Raw genomic sequence first — 27793 nt, 5'->3', positions numbered from 1 at the left:
GGACCGTAGGCGACTCAGCTGTCCACTCAGTTTGTGGAGCTGGAGTTAGGCTGAGCCCTACCCTCCTCCGTCCCCCGAGTGCCCCAAAGAGGACTGACAGCCTATGTCTGGAATCAAAAAGAGTGGCCCCGCTTTTGCCCCGAACCGGCCAGAGGAGCAATGGGGACGAACCCTTCGCAGTGGTTCAAAAACCTGCCAGGGGGCCAAGCTGCTTTCCTGGCTTAGAGAGCTCTGTGCTCATCATCAGGGAGGAGTGGGAAACATGTGCCAGGCTCCGCCTGGAGTGTGGGGGGCCAGGGGGCTGCCCCCACTTCCTCAGGCCCCCGGGCGCTTCTGTGTGCCCGCACCCTGAGCCCGGGGAGGCGGGCCGGCGGCTCTGCCCCGTCCACCGAGGCCCCCCGGCCTGATGCGGCTTCTCGTTGCCCCCCCACGGCCCTTGTTTCAGCCTCTCTCTCTCTCTCTCTCTCCTGCCCTCCCCCCAATTTGGACACTCTTGCCTGCCCCCCCAAGTGCCTTTAATCTTGTCACTGCCCTTCTTGGGCCCCTTTCACGTCCGTCTGTCTTTGGGGAGGAGGTGGCTGACCCTGAAAGCAGGACTCAAGGTGAGGACACACGGGAGCCCTCCCCCGGGCTCTCCGGTACGTTCCGTGGCTCCCCTCTCCCTGCTTTCCGCACACCACTCCTCTGTCTCCTCCCCGTGTGTCCGTGTGTCCCTGCCTGCCCGTGACCCAGTGGCTTCCCCGACGACCAGACTGGCCTGGCCCTCCTCCTGGCGGACCCTGGGCTGAGGCCCTGGGATGCACACTTGTCAGCCGGGTGCGGGAGGGTGGCATTTCTTTCCCATTCCCCGGGGCAGCCGCAGACCCTCTCTCCGGCAGCCGGTGCATAGTAGGGATGCAGGGACTTGTTCTGCCACTGGGGCCCATGAGGGGGTGGGTCTGTCCCAGGGCTGCTGGGCAAGGGGACCCTGCTCTGGGAAGTGCTCATGGGGGTGTGCTCCCCCCGGCCCCCCTGCCCCCCGCCCCGTGGTGGGCGGGCGGTAGTGGCCAGGCCGCTGCCTGCCACCTGTACCCCAGGGTCCTGCTTGCGCTGACCGGTCTGGGCAGGTGGATGGGGTGGGCACAGGGACCCTCACTCAGCTGCCGAGAGACCCGCCTCCCGGTCTGGGCTCATGATGGGCACGCGCCCCGGCTGTGTGGGGGTCCTTTGGCTGGGCAGGACCCACTGTGGCTCTGCTGGCGTCAGGCCAAGGCCGTCTGGGTCAGGGTCAGGGTGTGGGGGGGCAGGCCTCGGGGTCTCGGGCTGTGCTGCTCTGGGTGTGTCTCCGGCCTGCCCTCTGCCCCACCCCGTTTCTCACTGCCCCTCCCCCTGTGCCTGGAGGAGACCCCTGTCCTCCAGCTGCTTTGCCCCTGTGTCCGTGTGGGTCCCTCCGTCGAAGGCAGCAATGTGCTGTGTCCGAGTGCCTGTCTGTTCAGTCTGGTCTTGGGGAGTGTCTGTGGGCACCCTTCCACCCACGTGGTCCCCAGGCCCCCTGGGCTGGCCTGCCTGCCCCTCTCAGGGCTCTGCTGTCGGCTTCTGTGGGCAGGAAAACCCCCTGAGGTGGGGGTCCTTGCCCCCTCGAGCCCGTGGGGCCGTGCTCAGGGAGGCCGTGGGCACCGGCAGCCCAGCTCCCTCCAGCTCTGGTCAGGCTCTCTCGGTACGCTGTCCCGTCCAGGGGCCACTGGCCACGTGGGACGGTGTCAGTTTTCACTAAGCACAGTTAGCCATGCCTCAGGCTCTGAGACTCGGGGGGCGGGAATATTTCCCCGGGTGATTGGGCCTTGGGGGGCCCTGGGTTGTGCTTCTAGGCCCGTGTCTGCGCTGGGAGAGACAGCAAAACTGGTTGGGGGGTTGGTCAAAGCTGGAGCCCTTCTAAGGTGTTGGAAGCAGAGACCATCCCCCCATCGTCCTCTTTCCCTGGACAGAGCCTCCACGTGGTGGGGGTGGGGGGCCGTGTGCAGGCCTGCGGAGCCCTGGGGGGGAGAGCACGAGGGTCCCCGTCTTCAGCTGTGGTGGGACTGTGGCTGACGTGAGGATGTGCCTTGGGGGAGAGCATTTGCCCCAAATTTGAGGGGCTTCTGTGAGCAGCCAGAGCTGCTGGGTGGTGGGGGGTTGGATGCTGGGGTTACTGAGTGACAGGGACGCTCACCCCCACGTGAGAGTGCTTGCTGATACAGCTGGACCCCAGGTCCCTCACCGGAAGGACCCTGCAGGAAGGAAGTCCTCCTTGGAGGGGATGGTGGCTTGTCGGGGGGAGCGTGGCCCTCACAGCCCCCGGGGCCACACAGAGCTCTCTTAGAGGAGCCTACCTGCTCACCCTGTGAAACTACCAGAGCGTGTCCTTTCTAGTGGCTGGTGAGGTCCTGCTGGGGTGCCGGCAGGTGCCACCAGCATTTACCTGTGCGGACGCTGGGCACGGAGGCCCAGAGCTGGTTTCCGCGGCCGGGGGGGGGGGGGGAGGGTGTTGGCGCGTCTGGTTCCTCGGACCCACGGTGTGAGGGCAGCTATCTTGGCAACAGCTGTGGAGGTGGAGGGCGGGAGGGAGGCTCCACGAAAACGAAAGGCTCTTGTGTGTTTAGTTTTGCTTAGAAAAGTGCTCGCGCTGGTGCAGAGACAGATCGCGGGCCTCCAGGGCAGGTTCTCGGGGAGTGTGGGCCCCTGGTGGGGCTCTTCCCGAGGAGCTGCCGGCAGGTGCGGCCTGGCCGGCCCAGGGCTTTGGCACCGAGCCCCAAGGGAACCGATGTCCTCAGTCCGCTTAGATCCACGCACCCCAAGGCCGCTTTCCTGAGCTTCCCTCCAGGGTAAACTGAGGCCACTTCCGATGGGCAGCTGGTGGGGCCTGGCGGAGCCTTGGTGACTGGTTTGTGACACCAGACTGCACGTTTTTCCTCCCTAAAATGTGTGCTTTCCGGAATCCTGCCCATCTACAACCAGCCTCTTGCAAAGTCTTGCCCATGTATTATTTTTTTGTTGGCATGAATATAGCAAAAAATAATACATCTTTAAAAAGACATGGCCCAAAACTCTGACTCTGGAAGGAAAAGGTATTTTTGGAGGAAAAAAAAAACGGGATTTTTTTTTTTTTCTCCAAAAATAGGGCACTGTTTTCTTTTCCAGGCCGGCGGGAGACTTTATGTGCAGCCCCCTCAGTGTCGTTGCTCAGATCCAAGTGCTGCTGGTGGACCCTGAGCCCAGAGCCGCCCTGCGGGTGGGCCCGTGCGTCCTGTCCGCCAGGACTAACTGTGCTCTCCTCATTTCCAGTAAAGGCAGACCGTGCAGAGAGTCCCTGTGTGGATGCTGCCCTGGACACTCTAGGTACCGCGGGCGTGTCGCACGCGCCGACCATTGCTGCACGGCTCCCCACCTCCCCCCTGCGCCAAACACTCTGCTTACTAGAGGTTCTAGATGAGCGAGGGCGAGGCTGGTGCCCCCCTCCCCCGGCCCCCCAGGCCCCAATTCTGATTGGCAGCTCGACCTCCGCGGCCCCTTGCCGCAGAGCGCCAGGCCCCCCGTGATTCCAAACGGCCTCCGGCTGACCGTGGCGGCAGCACCAACATGCTTTTCTCCCCAAGCCAAACAATGCCCTGCTCCAAGCAGGAGGGGGGCCGGCCAGGGGCTCGGAAGCCCAGAATGGGCGCTGGTGGCTTCTGGGGTCCTCGTCGCTCTCTGGTGAGACCTTTCTCTGGGGCTCGCCAGTCTAGCACCTCTACTACGCACCCGAGGACGGCCACTCTGGCCCGGCCGCCTCACCCGCGGGAGGCAGCTCCGTCCTGTGTGTGCTGGGCTCCCCACGGTCCTGACACACCGGACACGCCACAAAGCCAGAGGCCCTCGGCTCCCCCTTCCCACTACAGGCCTGGTTTAGGGCGGACTGGAAACGGGACGGTAGAAAAGCCACCCCCACCCCCAGCCCTCTGCACCGTGGGCTCCTTGTCCGCACCTCCACTCTCTCTGTCCACGTCTGCTGTCGGGTGTGTGGAAGCGTCTGCCCTCTTGCTTGCTCTGGGCCCCCCCCGCCCCCATCTCCCTCCTGCCTGCCTCCCTCCCTGACCAGTGCAGTGTGCAGCCCTGCCGCGTGTGGGCAGCTGTGTCCGCCTGTCCTGTGCATGTGGTTGGCGCCGGCCCCCGGAAGCAATGGTGTTGAGCGGCGGGCGCGGGGAGGGGCTGTGCGGCAGGACCAGGGCCCCCGGGCGGCAGCATGCTTGTCCGTCTGCATCTGTGCATGCTCTGCGTCCTCTCCTGGAGCGGGGCTTGGAGGCCTGCCTCCCCCAACCTCTCCACGTTGCCTGTGTGTTCCCGGGGGTCGGCGCTTGGGGGAGACTTGCAGCCACAGGAGCGGAGACTTGGGGCCCCGGCAAAAGCTGTCCTGCTTGTACAGAGCTTGTGGGGCCACAGGCTGGTTCCTTGGTTCAGGGGCTGTGGTCAGGCTGCTTGGGGACCAGAAGGGCCCGAGGTGTCCACGGCCAGTCCAGGAGCCCGGGCCAAGCTCAGCCTTGCTGTGTGCAAGTCCCACGAATGTCACTCCATCCTTTGCACTTTCCCTGGGCATCCGTGGTCCAGTGTGGGCAGGGCCGTTCTCCCTGTGGATGCTGGGTCCCTCGCCGCTGAGCCGGGTCCCGGCTGTGCAGACCCAGGTGTGGCCGATGGCAGGCGGGGCCTCCCACTTGCCCCGTACCTGTACAGCCGGCCCCGGGGTGTTTAGAGTTTCGCTGCAGGGTGGCAGGCGGGGGAGGAAAGGCCGGGGCTTGGCTTTCTCCCCAGACCCTCTCGAACTTGCTCCCCCGTCCTGTGTGAACGCCAAAGTGCAGATGGCAGGAAAGTGCCCCTTTCACACACATGGTGGTCTCGTCGAGGGCTCTTTCCCCTGCTGCAGGTGGCTAGAGCCCCATCCTTCGTGTTTGTTTGCTTCTGTCCTTGGCCTGTGAGGTTAGGGCAGCCTTTCCTGGACACCTGCGGGAGCAGGAGCTGCTTGGGCACCTGGCCGTGGGGCCAGTCTGGGTGGCTGGGGGCCAGGCGTCTGCAGGCTGAGCTGTGCTAGTTCAGGCATCCACACGGTGGCCTCCTCCGGCACAGCGCCCCTCCCCAGTCTGGGCCTTCCAGGGGCTGGGACAGCAAGGCCTTCCTGTGGCTCCGTCCTCGAGGCAGCTGCGTGGGGTCCAGCGCCTGGGGGCTTGGGGGGGCCATGGCTTCTGTGGTCTCCCTGGAGCAGGTGTTGGTCTCCATTGGGAAGGAGAAGGTCATCTGTGCTGAGGGCCCCGCGGCACACCTGGATTTGGGCCTCCCTCAGCTCCCATCTGCCCATTCTTGGCCTTGTGCTGTTACGGGCTTGGGGCCAGTGTCCTGAGCAAGCAGATGCCTGCCCCACTCCCGAGTGGGATCTGCACTTGAGGCCGACTCCTGGCTCTTGGGGGCTCCTTTCTTCCCTTTTTCCCTGTCCCACGAGACCTTCGATCTAGCAGAGGGACGGTCTCTGCTGCCTGGGGGAAGGGACGGGGCACTGGCTGGGACTATAGTGTCCGGGCAGAGGATAGACCAGGCCACTGGCCACTTCTCCGTGGCCAGTCATGTCTGCGCCGTCTGAGGGGTCTGTCTCGGCTGTGGGTCCTGGTTGGGGTCAGTGGAGGCGGGGACCCAGGGGAGCCACACTGGGGTCTGGCGACGTTTGAGGGGTCAGCAGGTGAGGGCGGCCTCCCAGTGACAGCAGAGACCCCGCTGGGCCTCCAGGCAGGCTTGCTGCATGCCCCGGGGCAGCACAAGTCCTGGCTCAGAGGCTGTTCCAGGAAGTTCTGTGGCTCCTGCCTGTGGCTGGGTGTAAGCAGGTGTGCAGGTCGCAAGAGCCTTGCTCTTAGACAGTGGACACTGTCCAGGGGGAGGAAGCGAGTGGCTGCCGGGTCCCTGGGCCAGACCTGCGCCTGGACCATCACAACCCACTTGTGCCTCCTGGTTGCTGCCCAGAGGGTACCAGACCCATCTTCATAGTTTCCAAGAGACGTGGGGCCGGGGGCGGGGGCCCAAGGACCCCTGCAGGGCTGTGGCCAGCAGAGCTGCCCCCTCCCGGTGGTCTCGGGCCAGCAAGGCCTATTCCAGCGAGGCGGTCGGCAGGGGAGGCGTGTCCACTCCATCCCTCTGGCAGCGTGGGCCTTCAGTCCCACACCCAGTCACATCCTGTGTGTGGGTGTGGAGGCTGTGCTGGCCCTGGGTGCAGGGGGCCGGACAACGCTGTGGAGCCCACAGGAGGCCCTCACCCCCTCCGTGACGCCCACGCTCCTGCTCCCGACCCAAACCCTTCCTCCAGGGGGCTTCTGGGGCTTGGCAGAGGCCAGTGGTCAGCTGCAGACCTCACCCCTCCAGCCCCTGGAGCAGGTGGCAGGGGGAGGGGGCTGCCGCAGGGGCAGGTGTGGGGTGTGGTGGGGTGGGCAGGGGGACCTGCAGGGCGTTTGGGGCCCTCACGTCACCTTGGAGAGGGAGACCTGACACGACCGTGTTGGGGGACTCTGACCCCTTTCCGTAGCACCGAAAGTGATTGAAGTGTCCACTGACCACCTCCCCAGCCGGGCCGAGCCCCTGAGTGGCCCTCGGAGCGCCCACCCACCCGTGCTCCTTGTCTCCCTGCCCCCACCCCCATGTGTAGGCGTCAGCTGTGAGTGGACGGTGGGTCGTGAGCGTTCTTTCCAGAGTGATTTCTCTTGCTGTCTTTCTGTGTGTGTCCGCCCTCCTGTCGGTCCTCGTGGGAGCAGTCAGAAGGTCAGTTTGAAAGACCGTGTCTTCTCCAGCCCCCGAGGCGTGGCTGCCAAGGGGAAGGGGTCCCCGCAGGCCCAGACCGTCCGGCGGTCACCCAGTGCCGACCAGAGTCTGGAGGACAGTCCGAGCAAGGTGCCCAAGAGCTGGAGCTTCGGGGACCGCAGCCGGGCACGGCAGGCCTTCCGGATTAAGGGTGCCGCGTCCCGACAGAACTCAGAAGGTGGGTCAGGCCACTGCCCTCCCGCGGTCCAGCTGCCCCTCGGGCACCACCGGGAGCCCTGTAGCCCCCTTGAGCAGCAGCTCCCCCTTTCCCCTTTCTTCTTTTTGAGGTGAAGTCATGTAACATAAAACCAGCCACTTTCTAGCGAACAACTCAGTGCACTGAGCACATTCAGTGTTGAGCAGAGACCACCTCTCTCGTTCCAGAGCATTCCATGCCCCAAAGGAGACCCGTGCCTGTTAGCAATCCCTCCCAGCCCCCGGCCACTACCAGTCTGTGCTGGATATTTCACACACGTGGAATCACACACCGTGTGCGCCTGTTTCCAGATGCTTTCACACTGGGCCACCAATCAGGCTTCACGCCTGTTTATGGCAGGCTGATGTTCTGTTTTTCCTATGGCCGTAGCACACTGGGTCTGCCCTTCGTCCACTTTTCAGCCATCACGGGGGCCTCTCCCTGCGGCCTCAGCGGGACAGAGGGCAGGTTTCCAGAGCACTGGAAGGCTTCCCTGACGCTGTCCCCAACAAGCGTGTGCTGTGGCCCACTCGGTCCCCGGACATGGCTCAGCCCCTCACGAGCCGTGTCTCCTTCCACCTAGAAGCAAGTCTCCCTGGTGAGGACATCGCAGAAGACAACAAAAGTTGCAACTGCGAGTTTGTGACCGAAGATCTGACCCCGGGCCTCAAAGTCAGCATCCGGGCTGTGTGGTGAGGCACTCAGTGTCCAGGGCAAGGGGCCTCCCACAAAGTCCAGGAGGGGTGCTGTCTGCTGTCCCTGGGGTATGGGTCCTTTGGGGGCTGGTGATGGCTCCCGTGGCCCCTCCTGTCATGGCTATATCCCCTGCCCATCCCGGGTGTGGAGCACCGAGGCTCTGAGGGGGTGGCCAGGAGCTGCCCCCACAGGGGTCCCGGGTGGCCGAGGGTCTGTCTGCACCCCAGGCCCAGGAGTGGCCTGTGTATGTGGCAGGTGGGTGGCTTGGCCAGATCACTGTAACGTGTCCTCTGGTGGATGTTCTGGGAGATGCTGGGGGTGCCCAGGGCAGGGGCTAGCCCAGGGCTCACAGTTGTGCTCCCCCAGTGTGATGCGGTTCCTGGTGTCCAAGCGCAAGTTCAAAGAGAGCCTGCGGCCATACGACGTGATGGATGTGATTGAGCAGTACTCGGCTGGTCACTTGGACATGCTGTCCCGCATAAAAAACCTGCAGTCCAGGCAAGAGCCTCCCCCGCAGCCTGCCCAGCCCCGGGGCATGGAGGCGGGGTCCTTCTGGGCCAAAGCCAGTGTGGCCCCAGTGTGGTGGTGTCCCTCAGGGGCAGCACAGGGGTGGGGTTCAGCATGGGGAGCCACACGCTGCCCCCCCGAGAAGGGGGACGGTGGACAGGGCTGTGGGGACACGGTGGTCGGCCCTACCTGCTGCCGCCTCCGGGCTGTTCCTCTCTGGCCCCACACCGGCCCTACGTGGGCGTCCTGCTGTGTCCTCATGTGGCCTGTTTGTTGGAATATTTTTGTTGTCTCTCCCTTCTTGCCCCCTGCCCCTGCTACAGTGGGCAAGTGTGTGTGTGTGTGCGCATTCACAGGCATGCACGTGCACACATGTGTCCTGTGGATGCACACGTGTGCACACGTGTATTGTGCGAGTGCACACACGTGTTTGGGTATCTGGTTACACGCATGTGCATACACGTTATGCATGTGTGTGGTGTGTGCATGTGCCTTTGTGTGTGCTGTGCCATGTGTGCATGTATGTGTGAGCCGGCACACTTGTGTGCGTGTGTGTTGGGGTTGGGATAGTTCTCAGGAGATGAGGTTGCAGGTTCGTGACCCCCATCAGGAAGCAGTGACACTACATGGGGACACAGAGGCTTGTCCACGTCCCTGCCTCACGGGGGGCTCCCCACTCCCCCAGCAGGAAGTGGGGCTGGGACACACGTCTGAGGCCCGATGATGGCTGGGCGCACACTGCTTTGCTTGTGTGCAGCCGTGTGTGTGTGAGGACAGGCTTGTTCACTCCAGGACTTAGCTGCACACCATGTACAGGCGTGTACACGTGTGCACACAGGACGTGTCCACTCCCGTGTGCATGCACATGCTGGCACATGCATGGGCACACACGCGCACAGTACATGCACGGACACACAGACGCATGGAACGCACACGGATGCACATGCGTGGACACACACATGCACATGCGTGGACACACACGGACACACGTACACACACAGCTACACTCAGCTTCATGCCACATACAAGCATTCTCTACCTCCGTAACACACACGTACCGCAAATACACACGTGCTCAGAGGTGCGTACACTCTGCCACATCCAAAACAGTATGTGCATGCATGTGTGCTTGTGGGGCCTGTGAGGAGGCCACGGGGCTGTTGTTATGGGTCTCTCCTGAAGTGGGTCCCATGGTTCTGCCCGCCAACGCTCCCTCCCCTGCCCAGGGTCCCTCAAACTGGGCTGCTGCAGGCTGTCTGCCCCAGAAGCCTGGGCCCTGGCTGGGAGAAGGTCTGGACGGTCAGGGGACAATCCTATAGGGGTCAGCCCAGTGCCTGAGTACTGTAGTCCTCATTCTGGGGAAGTCAGTGTGCGCCTGCCTTGGGGTGCTTCCCCAGTCCTGCAGTGGAACACCCAGGAAGGGTCCCTCTGGGCCCAAAGCTGCTCCTGTGGGGTGGGGAGCCGGGGGCGGTGACCCCTTCCTCCACACAGGCTAAGGCTAGGAAGCCAATTGCTCACTGTCCTCCCCAGAGCATCGGCTAGACCTACGCTGTGCGTCTGAACAGATCTGTGTGAGTATGTGAACGAATATGTGCACACACAAGCAATTGTGTGCAAGGGTGCAAGCCCGTGTGTGTGCACGTGTGTGTGTGTGCTCACTCACAGATGTGCGTGTGAGAGAGCAGGTGCAGTGTCTTGGCTGCTGGGCCTGCTCCCACATCTCTCTCACGGAGGCTGATTTTGTTCACCAGGCTCTTCTGTCCTAAACTTTCCTTCTCCCTCCCTTTCTGTCTGGAAAAGCAACCCAAATGGGCCACCCCAAGGAGCCGGGGTGCTCTGCCCCTCGCCAGCAGAGCCGCATGGTTGTCCTTTGTGGCGGCTCCCGTGCACACACCTGCTCGCCCGGGCAGGCCTGGGCCCAGCCGTGAGGCGGCAGCTCCCCGGTCCCGCGCTCGCCTGCACACGGGACAGATCGGGCGCCGCCCCAGCCAGGCGGGCATGGCGGCCACTGCACTCCATGTGCAGCATCCCTCAGCCAACTCCCCTTCCGTGCTCTTCACGATGCATTTGCTGGTGTCTCTTTTCTTGTTCACTCGCCAGGATAGATATGATTGTGGGCCCCCCACCCCCTTCAACTCCCCGGCACAAGAAGTACCCCACCAAAGGACCCACGGCCCCTCCGAGAGAGTCACCCCAGTATTCACCTAGGTCAGGATGCCAACCCTCTCCCGCCTTGTCTCTGTGGAATGGCCAGCCCCCTTCGCCCCAGGCCACATGACGGCAACACCTGCCCTGCATCTCCCCACAGAGCAGCAATGGGGGGAAGGCTGCGCCCCGTGGGCCCCGGGTGGGCGGTGTCAGGGTGGCCTTGAGCTGCTCCTCTTGGCAGGGTCTGGGGAAGCTTGCCATGGGGGGCTCCTTTCCGTAGACATCCCGAGTGACGTCTGCCCGGGGGGTGCTTCTTGGGCAGAAGCAGAGGGGTGCCACCTTGAGGATCAGATGTGTTCAGAGCCGCAGGGCTCCATGGCTGGCAGGGTCCTTCCCGCCCCAGCCCCTCCAGGGCTCTCCCCTGACGCCCTCACCTCAGTGGGGCTGACCTGGGCGGCTCCATGGATCTGAGCAGGTCCTGTTGCTTCTCTTGCCTTTGAACTGTCGTGAAGAATAAATAGGAATGTCCCTGCCAGGCGCCCGGCAACGGGCGAGGCTCCCAGGGAATGCCCGAGAATTTTGGAGCTTTATTTCCGGCCATCAGAATTAGCACCACCGAAGCCAGTCCCGGTTGACCGACAGTTAGGTGGTGAGTTAGCAGAAGTAGCTTCTGTAGTGATGAATTCAAGCTTCAGGGCCTTTCTGCCTTCCTGGGGAGATTCAGATGACTTTTGTGACCTGTGCCCCTTGGCCAGGTCTGGTCAGCTGGGGGAGAGCAGAGCCCCTGGGGCAGGGAGGAGGGCGAGGGCAGAGGGGCCCAAGAGCATCCCAGAAGCCAGCAGGGATGCTGGCAACTGGGTCCAAGCTGGCTGGTGGAGGGACTGGTGTGTTTGACCCATCCTCCCCGTGTGCCGGGATTTCTGCACATGAGGCTGAGGGTCAACACACTGGACATCTCAACCCGGTGGCTCTTCCATGAGAAAGGAGTCCCTGGGGGAGAAGGCCTGACCCAGGGCAGCCTCAGTGTTTGCTGGTTCGTGTTCTCCAGCCTTGAGATTCAAGCCCACCCTTCTGGGCGCTGCTGCAGGGGCGGCAGTTGGGTCCTCAGAGTCATGAGCCGGGACGGTCCTGCAGCCCTCAGGGCCCCCAGGCATCTGGACCACCGTAGCCAGAGGACACACAGTCACACAGAAGGGGCCGGAAGGACAGTGTGGGCACATGGGGGGTTAAACCTGACTCCTCCGCCTGAGGCCTAGGGGAGGGATGGCCCAGGCCCCTTGGAGGGCCCTTTCCCAAGTCCCCGCCCGCGGCAGCTCCAGGCTCCCAGGGGGACCAGCCAGGCAGGTGGCCCGTCATGTGGCAGGGGTGAAGGCGCTGAGCACCTGTGCCTGGACTGTGTGGACACTTGGAAACACCAGAGAACCCTTCCCCCTCTCCATTCTCCACTGGCGTCTGCTTGGAGCCCAAGGGTCCCCCGCTGTCCCCTATCGCTCCTTGTCCTTGGTGCATGAGGCAAGCATGCAGCTCCATAGAGCATGAGGCTGCACCATGGCTGACGCAAGTCCCAACCCCTCTTCTGCTTCATGCAACAGAAAGAAAAAGCCACCCCGGAGCCCCACTCCCCACCAGAGGCAAACAGGGCGGCCTGTGGGTGAGGAAGGACGCCGAGACCTGGCCCCGGCCAGCTCACAGGGCGCCTGCCAGGATGTGGGAGCCGTGCCCTCCTGCACTCTGAAACTTGAGGAGGGCCTTGTGCTTGAGGCTCCTGGCCAGAGACAGGCGGGGGCTACCTGGCCTCAGCTGGGGGGGGGGAGAGTGGCTGACCCAGCGGCTTGTGGACAGCCAGGGTCTTTGTTTCTGAGCTCCCACGAAATGTGCGGGTCTCTGGAGCGGCGCGTTAGGAGGCCACACCGCCGCGGTGGCCCTTCCTGCTGTGCAGGACTGAGCTGCGGTCCCCCTCCCACATAGAAACCTCCTTTGCCTCTTATCCACGGCCTCTTTGAGACGAGCTCAGCAGCGTTCCGCACCCCGCACCTGCGTTCACACAGCACACGTGTGCACACGTGCTTACACGCACACGCACAGCAAACACATAGCTCACACGCACAGCAGGCACACACAGCTCACGCGCACACGCACAGCAGGCACACAGCTCACACGCACACGTGCAGCAGGCACACACAGCTCACGTGCTCACATGCAGCAGGCACACAGCTCACGTGCACACGCGCAGCAGGCACACACAGCTCACACGTGCCCACGCGCAGCAGGCACACACGGCTCACACGTGCACACGCGCAGCAGGCACACACAGCTCACACGTGCACACGCGCAGCAGGCACACACAGCTCACGTGCTCACGTGCAGCAGGCACACAGCTCACGTGCACACGCGCAGCAGGCACACACGGCTCACACGTGCACACGCGCAGCAGGCACACACGGCTCACACGTGCACACGCGCAGCAGGCACACACGGCTCACACGTGCACACGCGCAGCAGGCACACACAGCTCACGTGCTCACATGCAGCAGGCACACACGGCTCACGTGCACACGCACAGCAGGCACACACGGCTCACACGTGCCCACGCGCAGCAGGCACACACGGCTCACACGTGCACACGCGCAGCAGGCACACACAGCTCACGTGCTCACGTGCAGCAGGCACACAGCTCACGTGCACACGCGCAGCAGGCACACACAGCTCACACGTGCCCACGCACAGCAGGCACACACAGCTCACGTGCACACGTGCAGCAAGCACACACAGACTCCCCCTGGTTGGCAGTGGCTCTGTCTGCCCCCTCCGTGGTGCGTTGGCGGTTTCCTGTGTTGGTCCGTGCCCCTCCCCCGTCTGGTGTGCATGGAGGTGTGGCTCTGGTCATCTGCTTCTGTTCCTGCCACACACGTGGCACTCTGCCCTCCCCAGACCCCCGTTGGGCTGAGGACCACGTGGCACATTGTGTAGGAGTAAAGCTCAGAGGTGGGGGCAGGGCATGGGGGAGGGGAGCTGAGGGGCGCGTGGTCCCCATCCCTCCACTTTACTCCTTGCTAATGTGCCAGCCTGCTGGAACGGAACGGGAGCCCCTCAGGTTCAGAGAGCAGGGCGAGACCAGGTGCCCCACGTCCACCTGTCCTGGCACCCTGCTGCCCCCCCAGTCGGCTCTGGGCTCAGCCTGGAGCCTGGATCTGGGGGGCCGTGGCCTGGCCCAGGAGGAGAGGGCCACGGGCCCCGCCGCGCCCACCCGAGCTCATTCTGGGGGGTGGGGTCTCTTCCCGGCAGAGTGGACCAGATCGTGGGGCGGGGCCCAGCGATCACCGACAAGGACCGCACCAAGGGCCCGGCTGAGGCAGAGCTGCCCGAGGACCCCAGCATGATGGGCCGGCTGGGGAAGGTGGAGAAGCAGGTAGGAGGGGCCGAGACGGACCCTGCAGGCGGGTCCTGGAGCTCCAGGGTGGGCCACGGCCCTCTCCTGGGAGCCGGTCCTCAGGGGCCATGCACAAGTCCCTGCACTCGGGGTCTGCTTCTGGGAGGCAAGGAAAGGAGCCGTGGGGTTTACCCGAAGGGGCCACACACTCTGATGGGTGGGGTCAGAGGCTGAGCTCCTGCTGCGTTTGCTTCCCACTGCTTCCATACCTCTGTGGGGAGCAACCTGGAGTCCTTGCTCCTCTGGGGAACAGCCCAGGGTCCCCCCACCTACCGGGAGCAGCCCGGCCCCCCCCCGACGAGCAGCCCGGGGTCCCCGCCTCTGGAGAGCGCCAGGCCTGGTCCAGCAGCTCCCCTTGCAGGTCTTGTCCATGGAGAAGAAGCTGGATTTCCTGGTGAGCATCTATATGCAGCGCATGGGCATCCCCCCGACGGAGACGGAGGCCTACTTTGGGGCCAAGGAGCCAGAACCAGCGCCGCCATACCACAGCCCCGAGGACAGCCGGGAGCACGGAGACAGGAACGGCTGCATCATCAAGCTCATCCGCTCTGCCAGTTCCGGGGGCCAGAAGAACTTCTCGGCGCCTCCGGCCGGGCCCCCAGCCCAGTGCCCACCCTCCACCTCATGGCAACAGCAATGCCACGCACGCCAGGGCCACGGCACCTCCCCCGTGGGGGACCACGGCTCGCTGGTGAGGATCCCGCCCCCGCCCGCCCACGAGCGGTCGCTGTCGGCCTACAGCGGGGGCAATAGGGCCAGCACGGAGTTCCCGAGGCACGAGGGCGCCCTGCGGGACAGTGACACGTCCATCTCCATCCCGTCTGTGGACCATGAGGAGCTGGAGCGTTCCTTCAGCGGCTTCAGCATCTCCCAGTCCAAGGAGAACCTGGACGCGCTCAACAGCTGCTACGCGGCCGTGGCACCCTGCGCCACAGTCAGACCCTACATCGCGGAGGGCGAGTCAGACACGGACTCTGACCTCTGCACCCCGTGCGGGCCCCCGCCGCGCTCTGCCACTGGGGAGGGCCCTTTTGGCGACGTGGGCTGGGCCGGGCCCCGGAAATGAGGCTGCCCGCCGGCCTCTCCCTGACTCTTGGCCTTCCAGGTTTGCAGATGGGACTCTCCGGGACCCTGTCCTTAGAGCGACACAGGTGGGGGGGCTTGTGCGAGGCGACGGGCGGGCGGGGGGCTCCTTGGTCTCACGCGCTGCAGGCTGACAAGAGATCTCTTTTAACAAGGGGCAGCCAGGCCGGCTGTGCCCACTGAGACCGTTGGCCCGGGTGTGAGCGGGGGTGACGGCTGAGGACAGACCCCTGCCGGTAGGGGGGAGGCGTGGGGTCAAGGAGCAGGGCCCGGTGAGGGTGGCACCTAGGAGCACAGGATGGGTGGCCTTGAGGCCTGGTGGGGAGGGAGTCTGGGCCTGTGGCTACGGCGGCAGGAGGTGCGCTGGCCCCTGGGGCGTGGCTTGCCCAGGGCGTGTCCCTCCGTCCCTGCCCCTGCTAGTCCACGCAGGGCAGGCAGGCATGACGGGCGACCTTCCAGAGAGCTGCTGGTCAGCGCCATCTTCCCCCAACCCCGGGTTCCGAGCCAGTCCCAAGTCCAGGATGCTGGCCTGGAGAGAAGACGGTGGGGCCTCAGGACCTACCAGCATTGGCTCCTGGGGGGAGGGGCTGCTTCACAGTCTTCTGGAGGAGGGTCCTTGGAGGCTCCCCCAGCCACAGGAGATCTGGGGATGGGCACCCCCGTGTTCGAGCTGTTCTGCTCAGGCTTGGCACCAGCCACCAGGCCACGGCCAGCACTGAAATGGAGACCCGTGTGCAGGGAGCGTGCTGGGTGGCTGGGGGCATCCCCTGGGCTGGGATCCCGTTTCCGGGTCCCAGAGCCAGGTGGGTTGTGGTGACCAGGTTCGCATGTTGTCTTTCACTGGGGGCCCTGCCTACTGGTCCCTCATTGGTGCCTCGGCAGGACCCAGGGCTAGATGATGATGCTCTAACTCCTGGGAAAAGCCTTCAAAGCCCCTCAAGGGTTGGTGAGTTTCCCTCCCTCTGCGGAGCTGACACAGCTCTATCCTGTAGGAAGGAAACCTCTGTGTCCCCACTAGGGCTGACCGTCTGCCGCCCTGCTCTCCACTGACCAGTCCCTTGGCTGTGACTTCTTAGGAGTCAAGGATGCCCATCTCCACCCTGGGCCTCAGGGAGCAGGGCCCCCATCTCTCCTGTGGTATAGGCACCTCAACCCCAGGGACAGCAGCTTTGGGATCTGTCTTCTGGGCCCTCAGCAGTCAGTGTGTGGGGGCATCTGGCATTGGGAACCGTAAGTCTGGGTGCCTGATGCTCTCTCTGAGGCAGTGACCTCTGGTGCACTAGAGCTGGGTGCAGTGAGGCCCGCTACGGAATGACTTCCCCAGAAAACTAGCTCCTGGGACAGCCCTGTTGTGACTTGGACCAGAAGTGGTCAGTGGGAGAGTCGGTCCTGTCCTCTGGGAAGGGCGTGGAGGGCTGTATCTGAGGGTCCTGGGCTCCGGGCTTGGGGTCCTGGTGCTTAGAGGGCCTTGGGGAGTGATGCCTGCCCCCTCCCCTTGCCAGGACACCCCGGGTCCTGCCGTGGGCACCTCCTTGCATGATGGGCAGCCAGAGGCTGGGCCGGCCTGTGCTTGCCCAGAGTGGGAGGCCGCAGGCTCAGAGTTGGGAACCGCTGCTCATGTCAGGGCCCCAGCACGAGGATGTCCCCCTTCCTAGCCTCCAGGAAGGGCAGGTGTGGAAGTAAGTGGCCCCGTGGCCTGGAAGGGAGGGCACACTGGCTTTTCCTCACACTGATGAACCTCGTTCCTAAGGGCAGTGTTTCTCTGGCCTTGGGCCTCACAGTGATGAGAAAAGTCCCTGCCTGTGCAGATAACGTGGGTCCCTGGTGTGGCTTGTGTGTTGTGGTCCTCCTATCCCTGCCTCCCTCTGGGCTCAGCCCCCTTCACCCTCCCACCATGGGGGACTCTGGCTGCAGGCCCCCGGGCAGGGCATGAGTCACGGGGTAGCATGGCCACATCCGTCCCCAGCTCTGGCCAGCCTTGCTCGAGGCCCTGGAAGAGTTAGAGCCGTGGTGCCAGCAACAGGGACCCCTCCCCTGTCGGGGGCTTCAGGCCCTGGGAAGAGGGGCCCTTTGTCCCCACAGAAAGACTGCTGTCCCACACACTCCCTGTGCCGTGCGCCCCTGGAGGCTGAGGAGCTGGCCTCGGATGGGCAGGAGGGGTCTCCCAGGCTGCAGCTGGGGGGACAGGCTAGCCCGCCGGCAGGTCCTGCATCCATGAGAGGGTGTGAGGTCTCCTGCGTGGAGTCTCTGACCCCTTGGAAGGGAGGCTGGTCTAGGGCCACAGTTTGGGGGGATGGAGTTGTAGAGACACCTTCTTGGGATGCGCAGACCCAGGCCTGAGCAGTGTGCGTCCCTGCCCTGGGGCCCCGCTTTCGGAGAAGAACAGCAGGAGGACGCTTCCACGGAACGTGTGTGGGGCGTGTGTGTGATGCGAGTGTGGGTCAGGGCAGTTGTCACCCCTTGGCAGGTGCAGCAAAGATTTCCTAAGACCAGGGTTGGGCTGGGGTCTGCCCCCCCACAAGCCCACACTCCTGTGCTCACATTCAGCTCACACATGTGCACACACGTGTGCGCGCACACACACTTGCCGTCATGTGTGCACACACACTGCGTTCCTGATGTCGGTGGCCCTTCGTCTGATCTCTGTCTGGGTCTGCCCACTTTAAGTCCCAAGGAATGAGCAACTTTGAGTGACAGGTGGCCCTTGGCTGGGGTTCTGCTGGCCCAGCAGCTGTCCAGAGCCTCTGGTCAGCTGGATGCCATGACATGGCTTGGACCGGGGAGGTCCGGGTGTCTAGTTGTGACCCTGGGGCCCTGGCCAGCTCCCTCTGCCCTTCTTGGCCATGTGGGTGTTGCCCCCTCCCTCCCTGGCATGTTGTGGCCCCACATCTCCCCCTTGTCCACGTAAACTCATGAGCCGTGGCCGCACTAGGTTCCCTGGAGGACGGAGGGGCCCTGGCCACGTGGCAGAAGCTCCCCCTGGCCTGCCCACCCTGCCCCTCCCTATGGGAGGCCAGGTGTTCCCCTCCTCTGTGAGCACTGGCCTCAAGCCCCTGTTTGGAGGCTCTGGGACCCCACGCTGCAGGGGCTGCTCTGTAGAAGCCTAGCAGGAGGCGTCGGGACGCGCCTCGTGGCCAGCCCTAGTTCCCCAGCCCAGAGCGCACGTGTCAGCCAGGCAGGGTCGGTGTCTTTAACATGGTGGTTTAGTTTAACCGACCTTTTCCCCTCGTACTAGGCTGGAGTCCCCTGGTGGTCACGGATTCAACACATTAACACAGGAGAGAAGGGGGCGGCATCCTCTCTTCCGCCGGCCCCCACATTTGGGGGGTACTCCGTACAGCAGGTGCCCCCCGCCTATGCTGTTTGTGGATGGAATCGGCCCTGAGACGTTTCTAGATGCTTCTTGAAGCCCAGAGGTGTGGACGGCCCCTGGGAGGCCTCTGTAGAAATGCTGATGTTTGTATCTATTTCATATTCCCTGAATTGTAAATAATGTACAGAGCGGAGGGTGCTCGTCCCTGATGTCACGCTGCAAGACCAGAGTGACAACACAGCGTCCCACCCTCTGATGTCACGAGCCCTTGAAATAAACATGGTGTGCAGAGGGACGGTCTGACAGCCCATGGAGGGTTTGGGGGCAACCCAGCAGGGTGGCTGAGTCCCGAGCAGCCAGTGGGGCTCCGTGCCCCTGGTGCCCCCCAGTGCTCACTGGCTCAGAATCAGACGTGCCCTTCCCTGACCGATGCCGTCCTGAGTGGTCCTCAGCTGCCTTCCGTGACCCCGGAGTGGATCTTCAGGCCACCTGCTTGGATGGACCGATCCTGGGTGAGGGGCAGGAGGGCCGGGTGGGGCCCAGAAGTAATGGGCTGCCTACTTCTAGCACCCAGGGGAGGCTGTGTGCCGTCCCAGGCTCCGCTGGGCCCCTGCCAAGCACTAAGTAGGAGGGACAACCAGGGAGAGCTTCTTGAAGGAGGCGGTGTGGTTGGGACTGGGGGCTTGCTCCTCTCTTCTATCCAAGAGACCCGGGAAAGCCAGCTGCCCAGGCCAGGACACTGGGTAGCCCCTGGAGCGTGCGCGAGTGGGGGCCACGGTTCTCTGGATATGCCATCTTGTGGGGGGTCGGGGCTGACAGCAGACCCCAGGAGGAGATGTTGGAGGGAGAGCGGCTTTAGCAAACAGGGTAGAGAGAGCGAGGAAGACACGCTCCCTGGCAGGTGAGACCCTCCGTCAACTGCTCAGAGGTATCCGGGGTGTTGGAGGAGCTGGGTGGGCTTTTGGACAGATGTGTGCGTGTCCCTGGCTGGCAGAGGACGCCAGGGAGACCCTGGGGATCACCCAGGTCGGGTGCAGGGGGAGGGGGCCCTGAGGGGGGTGGCCTCAACCCCGGGCCCCCCACACCACACGCCCAACTCTGGCCGGGTTTCATAATGTCTTGCCTTAATGCACGTTGACGGAAATTCACCGAGGTCGCCCCAGGCCCCCGGCGTCTCCCGGCCCTGCACCGGACCCTGCCTCCTCCTGGTCCGCGGGACCAGCGCCATGGACGGATGCAGAGCAGGCAGCGGACCTGGAACTGGCCTTGCGCCCGCCGGGGCTCTAGGCGCGGCTCCAGGCGGTGCGTCCGCCGGGACCCTTCTCACCCCGTCCTGCGCCCACCCTTGCCGTTCGCCGCCCCGCGGACCCCGTCTGCGCTGTTGCCTTGGTCGTCTGCACTTTGTTCATGCTCCAAAGAATTCTTCATGATGCCTTCCGTACTGACGTACACTTCCAACCACGTGTATGCGTCCTGCACCATAGCCGCCGGGCCTTTCTGTTTTCGTGAATGTGTTACCACCGCACACTTGACCCTCGACTCGCGCATTGTCCGTTTTCTAGGGATAGACGCCCAGGGAATGAACTCTAGTTTTGTACGGACCAGCCGAGATGATAACTTGTTCAACTCACTGTCCGGTTCACACTTGTCCCCAAGAACAGGGCCCAGCCCGGGTTTGCCCAGCGACTTCAGGGGTGGAATCTGGCAGCAGGGACGCATGTGAAAAGTTCCGGAAATTTCTACTGCCACGGGGACCTGTTTGGAAGCCCAGTGGACCTGTGCACTTAGTAAAACACAGCGATTCAACCTGCACGATGTGTGGCCTCTTTCGTCTTGCACGCCGTCCCTGGGGCCTGGGGCCCTGTCTCGGGGAGTGCGCGCCCGGGGCAGGGACGTGTACTGTCCAGGGTCAAGGCCTGGGGCCCTGTCAGTGTCCTTTGCTGCCAGAATGAAGGACCACACACCGGTGGCTCCAACAGTAGAAACTCATGCTCGCTCACCCCGGGCTCTGGCCTGAGTCTGCTGGGGCTCCTGCCGGGGGGCTTCCCTCTGCCCTCAGGAGTACCCGGCATCCGGGGAAGAGAGCCACTGGCCAGGCTGGCGAGCCCTCTGGTCCGGTGCTCGGGCCCAGTTCCTGGGCGTCAGCTCCGTGCACGTGGGTCCTGTGCAGACGCAGACCGTGCTGCTGGCGCTCGGCTTGGGGCCCTGCTGTCCTTGGCGCTGTCCGTCCACCACGCCTCATCCCCCCACCCCAGCCGCTGCACAGGCCCAGCCGGCTGAGGTGCTGGAGGTTGGGGTGGACACGGCCGTCCTATCTCCCGCCCTGTAGTGGCCTGGGTGAGGGCCCAGCTGCTGTCAGGTCAGAGATGCTGTGAATGTTTCCAGCCATGCTGCCCCCTGCCTTCTGGAATTTTCTACCCTGCTGGACCATCCCTGGGGGTCAGCTGAGCAGCAAGAGCAGTAAGCAGGGGCCTGAGACGCAGCACCCTGTCCTGGGTGGGTGCCCAGACTTGCTGACCTCGGTGGGGCTCAAGGCTCGCGGTCCCCTTGGCCCTCTGGCAGGCCTGGCCACCAACTAGAGGCTTTCGTGCTGCAACACTTCCAGAAAGTTCTGGGCTGGGCTGCCTGGGTTTTGGGGAGAACTGCCCCAGGCTCGAGGTACAGCCGGGCTCCTATCTGCAGGCCTGGGGTTGGCTGCTGAGGTCATCTCTGTGCCCCTCAGCACTGACCCAGCTCCTGCCGTGTCCCTTGCCCGGCTGTGCTGGTGCCAAGAGGCCATGGGCCCCGGAGCCGTCCCAGGAAGCCCGAAGCCTGCACTGCATGGCCCTGGGGCGCCTGGACCAGCACAATCCACCCTGCCCAGATTTCTCTGCAGCTCTGGGGGTGCTGGTGAGTGACCCCGGCCCAGGGGTGCTCAAGGGGGGCCTGGCACTGCCCCTCTGCACTATGTGGACGAGGCTGTACAGGGAGGCAGTAACCCGCCTCTATCCCCCTCCATGGCCACAAGAGAAGGTCATCATCTGCTTGCATTCCGTGGTCCTGGAGTGGTTGCCTTATTTCTCCGTGCCGAGAAATTTGTCTCCGGTTCTCTAGAATTGTCACCTAGGATTAGGTTTAGTCTTGGCTGTGATTAACAGAGAAGCCCTAAATAACCATAACCATGGGTTCAACAGAATAGACTCATATTTGTCTCTGATGGCCTACACGTCCAGAGGGAAGCTATCTGGACTAGTGTGGCAGATGGACCTATGGGGTTAGGGACCCAGGACCCTCCTGATTTGTTTCTCTGTTCTACATGACTTTCTCCTCAGGGTCATCTCATGGACGAAAGTGGCTGCTAGAGTCCAGCCATTACATCTTCATTCCAGCTAGCAAAATGGGGTGGGGGGTGTGGGAAGGGCACCCTGTCCCTTTAGAGACCAGTCTCTGAAGTCACACACACACATACACACACACATACGCGCGCGTGCGCGCACACGCGAGGCTTCTTTCTCCTTCCATCGGCTAAAACCCAGTCATGATCTGTATGGAAGATGAGAAAATGTAGTCTTCACGACACGTGCCCAGCTACACCAGGGTTCTGTGAGGCGCCGTCCAGCAGCCTGTGCCCAGCAACTTCCCCAGGCCCAGCTGGACACGGCTGCCGAACTACAGGATGAGCAGCATGGGGAAGCGCGGGGCAGAGTGTGACCCCATGCTCCCCACCGCTTCCTTCCCACATGGCCACACACCCTGTGTATTAGGCCACACACACACCCCCATGAGGTGGCATTACCATCACCACGTGGCTCAGGGGAGGAAACCACAGTGGGAGAGCTTGGAGCGCCCTGGCTAGAGGTAAGTAGGGGACAGTATGTGGCCCCAGAGCCCACCTGGGAAAGTGGCCAGAGTGCAGTGGAACCCGCCCCTGGCTGAGCTGCCCTCTGGGGTCCCTGCAGTGGGTGCCCTGGTTTCTGAGGAGGTCTGCGTGCTCCTTGCCACTGTCCAGGTAGGCAAGGTGCAGAGCTGCATCCTGCTGTCTCCTGGGCCCATGGGCCACCATGGCCTGGCCTGGGGACTACCCCCACCCCGTGGGGGAGGGGGGGAAAGGCTGCAGGTGGATGGGCCGGATCTGGGCAGCCTGGGAGGCGAGGGGAAGGGATGAGGGCTGTGGGCTTCCCGACTGGCCTCCGGGGCTGTGGGGTGCACACAGAGAGGGGGATGCTTGTGGGACAGAGGGCGGGGGCAGGGGTGGAGGGCCGCTGCAGACTCCTGGGGGGCAGAGCAGTCCCTCCTGGGGTGCCGACTGAGGGGTGCCAGTGGTCAGCTGCTCACACGCAGCTGGCCCCGTTCTGCCCCCGTGCTCTCCCTGACTCCTGCCCTGGACAAGATCATGGGGATGGAACACGCTTTTGGGGTGACACCAGCATTCCCAAGTGGCTGGTGAGGTTTCGAGGATGTTTTTGCCCCACAAACGCGCTGTCCCTGCTTCTGTTGACCTCACTCTCCACTGGGGTTCTCACCACGTGGGGGCACATTGCAGGCATCTCTGAGTGTCCGAAGGTGTCGTGGGGGCACCTGAGGGTGTGTACGATGCCTGGAACACGGTCAGCAGGGCTGTGGTCTGCAGAGGGACAGGGCACTGTGCAGATGGACACAGTGGGTAGGCGTGGGCGCGAGGGAAGCTCGACTCCCCTGTGTGCCAGGCCACTGCCCCCTGCCCGTGGCCCCCTGCCCACAGCCCCCTGGACAGAGCCCCCTGGATACAGCCCCCTGGACACGGCCCCCAGACTCAGCCCCCTGCTCACAACTTCCAGGATGTGGCCCCCTGGACACAGCCCTCTGGACATGGCCCCCAGCCCCCTGGACACAGCCCTCTGGACATGGCCCCCTGCCCGCAGCCCCCTGGACAGAGCCCCCTGGATACAGCCCCCTGGACACGGCCCCCAGACTCAGGCCCCTGCTCACAACTTCCAGGATGTGGCCCCCTGGACACAGCCCCCTGCCCGCAGCCCCCTGGACAGAGCCTCCTGGACACGGCCCCCTGGACGCAACCCTCTGGACACTGCCCCCTGACTTGGCCCCCTGCCCACAGCCCCCAGGATGCGGGCCCCTGGACACAGCCCTCTGGACGCAACCCTCTGGACACGGCCCCCTGCCTCGGCCCCCTGCCTCGACCCCCTGCCCACACCACAGCCCCCAGGATGCAGTCCCCTGGACACGGCCCCCTGGATGCCACCTCTTGCCCTTCCGGGGCCCGGAGCCGCTGCGTCCAGAACGCCACTAGGTGGCAGCGCTCACTGGACAGAAGGCCTACCGCGGAGCCAGACCCAGGCTGAGGTGGCTCACGCGGCCCCTCCAGCTTCCTGCCTGGGATTCTTCACCCTGGGTGGGTGAGGTTAGAGGTCAGACACAATCCCCAAATAAGGTCTGCTCTGAGCTCCTGCCAGGAGAGCTCCCCGTCCAGAGAGTCTGCAGGCCCCGTCCTCCTGGCCGAGGGGTTATTGCCACTTCTCCTGCCCCTGTGCACCTGCATGTGCACGTGTTGCACGTGTGTGCTCATGTATGTGCATGCGTGTGCGAGTGCTTGCGTATGTGCGTGGGCTCGTGTGTGCGTGACAGGAAGCAGGGCCCGGGAACATCCATGAAGCAGCCAACAGGAGGAGGGGCCTTGGGGAGCCCGGGCAGCGGGCGGGGTGGTCACAGGCTGGCCCGACCGGCCTGTGGGGCCAGCCCAACCCTGAGTCAGTGGTTTTGGGGGGCTTGTGGTGAGCCTGGACCCTCCCTGCCCAGTGCCGGGAGCCCCTCGGGGACCTGAGACCCAGGGAGGGAGCGATGGGCAGGAGGCTGGCCCGGTTCGGGGCCACTGTGTCCGTCTTCACCCGGACGCAGAGCCTGAGGCACAAGAGGGGTCACCCACCAAGGCCTGTCTCCCGACCTCTGAGGCCGACCTGCCCAGAGCAAACCTGTGGTTACAGTGTTTCTGGAAGCTCACAGAACAAATCTCCTTGACCTTCTAGCGCGCCGCAGCTCCATCCGGAGCCAGGTCGACGAGGCAGGCAGGAGCGCCGAGCTTGTTTGCCGACCTTTATTACACTCGCCAGGCCCGCCTGCCCTTCAGGCTCATCTCCGCTCTGTCAGGTCCCCGGGGGAGGAAGGAGGGCAGCGCCCCAAGCTCCCACCCCCTCTCCTGTGAAAGCCCAGTTATGGGGAGTACAGCTGGAGTCTGGTGGGGGTCCTCAGGGAGGACCAAGGGGGCTGCGGGAGGGGGGCTGCACCCTCTACCTTCCCTCCCGCTCTGCCTGGATTGGCCCTGTGCCTGCTCACGCCATCCAGCCCCTGTGTCCTGGACAGAATGTCCCTAGATGTGTCCTGTGTTATAGAAACGAGCCCCCCCACCTGCCCTGTGTGGGCATGAGTATTGGGAGCAGAAGGCCTTGGGTTTGGGGGCTCCCCCAGTGCACAGGGCCGCACAGTCTCAGAATGGTCTGGTGGCCCCTCCTCAGTGACCTCATCCAGTGCCCTGGCCCTGTATACCATCCGGAGCCCGCCCTCTCCCCACTGTGCAGATTCTCCGGCGGCCCCTGTGCACCGTGCCCACTCCAGGCTCCCCATCACCCCTGTCTGCAGCCAGATTCCCCCTCTCCCCTGTGACCCACCGGGAAATCCACCCCTCTGAACGTGCCCACCTCCTCCTGGGCTTTCTCCCTCCAGCACCAGTGCAGGAATGAGACTGGGGCTGGACCTCAGGATGGGCTGCAGGAAGGGCACAAAGCACCCAGCTTCTCTGCGACTTGGAAACTGAGGCCGGAGGCTGGAGGGACTGGCCAGGCAAGTGACCAGGCAGGGGCGGAACCCTGCCCCTGGCTGTTCAACCAGGCAAGTCGGCGCCCCTCTCTGCAGTTTGGAGCTTTCACAGGGAGGAGAGAGGGTTTACTACGGAGGGACCCCAGCGTGAGCCCCGGGAAAAGCACATTTGTGCTTCTAGCACCAGGGAGGCTAGAAGTTTCTTCCATGTATGTGCAACTGTGCACTTTCCTCACCGAGTCCTGTGAAGCTTTCCGTGAACCCCTCTACCTGGCTGGCCCTCTCCAACTCTCTTCCCGTCCCGTCTCCTCCTTCAAGGCTTCTGCCCCTTTGGCCAGGGCACTCCCTGCTTTGAAGCCTTCCATGGCTCCCTAGTGCCTGGAGGGAAAAGTCCCAACTTTCTTGTCACATCTGGAGCTTCTGGGGGTCGTGGGAGGGGGTCTGCTGGCTCTCTGTCCAGCACACCAGATTCACTCCTCTCTCTGTGCTGCCCCCTCCCCACCTTCCCTGCCTTCTGCCCTCTTCCAAATCCTCCTGGGCCTGCCTGGCCTACCTCCACTCCTGCTTCCTCCTCGAGTCCCCCATGCTGCCCTGCACCGGGGTCCCTCCCTCATCTGGACCTGCATCCTGTGGGTGACATGTGGCCCCTCCATTCTTCTCAGAGGGGCTCCCCCTGAGTCCCCTCCCTCCAGCCAGGCCCTGCTCCCTTTGCTTGTCCCTGGCCTGGGCACCTGAGTCCTTGGGCACGTGCTGGGTCTTCAGGGTTCCCCACCTGCTTGCAGCCATCATCTGGTTTTATAAGATGCAAAAAAGTAATTTCTTTTTCAATTTAAAAATGAAACGGTTTAGCTCAAGCCTTTTACTTCTGCATCTGCAGAGGGAGGTCTGATGCTGGTGCATGGCCCGTTCTCAACACTTCCACGTGCAGACAGCCTGAGTCAGCCCAGGGACCCGTGCAGGTCTGCAAACAGCCAGTGGATGGAGAGGGCAGCAGCCGCACGCACATTGTGCCCAGCACCGTGGGAGGCTCAAGAGCTGGCTGACCTTGCAGTTGGGGGAGCTCGAGGCAGCTCTTCGTCACCTTGACCCTCTCTGACTCCGTGCACGGTCAGCCCAGCAGCCCCGTGACCGCTGGTCACTCGGCCTCCATTGCCCTGGACTGCCCACCACCCTCAGGCCGTTTTCACGCCCACCATGGCTGCATCATGGCAATTCGGTCACCCAGACACTCCTCAGCATGGAGTCCACGGCCACAACCAGGCCCCCACGGCTCCCTCCCTGGCAAAGGCCAATGGCCCTATCCCCTCCTGCATTCCAGACAGGAGATCTCTTGTGATGCAGCCAAACTGTGTCCTGAGCAGCTTGTGGTCCACTAATACCTTCAGTCTTTTTCTCATGACCCAACTTCAGCCTAGGACAGTGAATTCAGGTCTCAGTTTGGCAACTCTGGATCAGATAGCACTTTGTACCTGATAGCTTTTGTCTTCTGTGTGGACTCAGCAGACCCTGACACTGTCATCTGCAGCCCCAGTCTCGGAGGGAGGGCTCTTGGAAGCACTGCTCCTGGCGGCCAGATTTCCCTGGATGGGGCCCTTCCTCCCCACCAGAGGCAACGCGTCCCGAGATTACTTCCCTTGGGACTTCACAGAAGGGTGGGAGGCCGGTCTGTGCCTGGCAGGGGCCCTCAGCCCAGGAGCTAGAGGGACACCCCAGCCACGTCCACTCCACCAGCCAGAGGCACATAGCTGGGGCTGGGACTCTCCTTCGACATTCAGAGCTGCTAATGTTTCATTGCATGGTTGGTTTGATATTTGCGTTGGAGTTGGTTTGTGTTAACTTCCTGCAGCTTCCACAGAGCCTAGATCCTCTTAGTTGCTCTGGCATTGAGAATTTGAGGGGACCGCCCCGCCCATGGCCTGCCCTGCGTAGGGGAGGCTCTGGGACCCTGACCACCCAGGCGCAGACCCAGAGCTGGGGGACCACCTCCACCGAGACCTTGCACATGGCTGCCCATCCTGCCCAGGCAACCAGGCACCTACCTTGGGGGCAGAGACCACGGTCCCCGCTGTGTCCTGTCCAGAGTCCTGATCTACAGACACTGTGAGAGATCACCCACGGTGGCCGCCACGAGGTTTTGGGGTCCCTTGTGCAGCAACAGATACACAAATGTGAAATCTCGGGATTTACAGGAAAGGAGTCCCTGGCGCGTTATGAGGGTGCAGCCCCGTGGGCACAGACCGGGAGGAGCATGCCGGCATGCGGTGGGAAGGCAGGTGGAGAGCCAGGCTGCTCCTAGTTCGCTGAAAGCTCTTATCATCAGTGGACGTTTGCCAAACGCTTTGTCAGCATCCACGGCGCTGGTCAGTCATACGGCTTTCCTTCTTTACTCTGTTAGTATGCTGGATGACAGCGAATACTTTCTGAATGTCGACCCAGCCTTGTGCCCGGGGATGAGCCTGAAGGCGTCGTGACGTGCAGTTCTTTCGTGTTTGCGGGATCCTGTGCGCTCATTCGTGTTCTGGTCTGCGCGCATCAGGGTAGTGAGTTGGGAAACATGTCCTCTCTGAAAGGGAGTGTGTAAATCACACTATTCCTGCCTCGTCTGCGTGTCAGGATTTCCCAGCAAAACCACACGGGCCTGAGTTCTTTGTCAGAAGCATTGTGACTACACACTCAATTTCTGTTACGGTACAGGACTGCCCTGCGTCTGCTTCTGGCCGGGGTTTCAGCGGTTCGTGCCTGTGGGGGTTGCCGGGGACACGGTCTGTCTGGTCGAAGACACTGAGTGTCTGCGGCTTCCCTAGTTCTCCCG

The 27793-nt window shown here is 63.3% G+C and overlaps 1 protein-coding gene across 3 annotated transcripts in view; it reads left to right on the top strand.

Moving 5' to 3' along the window:
• Positions 1-20005, top strand: part of KCNQ2 (potassium voltage-gated channel subfamily Q member 2) — a 54325-nt gene extending 34320 nt beyond the window's left edge. The window contains exons 11-17 of one of the 3 annotated variants that reach the window (XM_028091192.1): positions 3157-3354; positions 6777-7000; positions 7602-7710; positions 8081-8212; positions 13655-13778; positions 14161-14904; positions 18118-20005. In XM_028091192.1, coding sequence (XP_027946993.1) covers positions 3157-3354; positions 6777-7000; positions 7602-7710; positions 8081-8212; positions 13655-13778; positions 14161-14865 — 1492 coding nt within the window. In that variant the 3' untranslated portion in view covers positions 14866-14904; positions 18118-20005. Of the gene's footprint in view, positions 1-3156; positions 3355-6776; positions 7001-7601; positions 7711-8080; positions 8213-13654; positions 13779-14160; positions 14954-18117 lie in introns of those variants that run through there. The other 2 variants (XM_028091194.1, XM_028091193.1) reach the window with 2 other exon arrangements.
• Positions 20006-27793: the final 7788 nt, after the last annotated feature.

The sequence above is a fragment of the Eumetopias jubatus genome, unplaced genomic scaffold (assembly GCF_037043125.1).
Source record: "Eumetopias jubatus isolate StellerSeaLion01/CBP00866 unplaced genomic scaffold, mEumJub1_p1.0 scaffold_9, whole genome shotgun sequence".
Lineage (NCBI taxonomy): Eukaryota > Metazoa > Chordata > Mammalia > Carnivora > Otariidae > Eumetopias > Eumetopias jubatus.
This window is presented reverse-complemented; position numbering and strand designations above follow the sequence as displayed.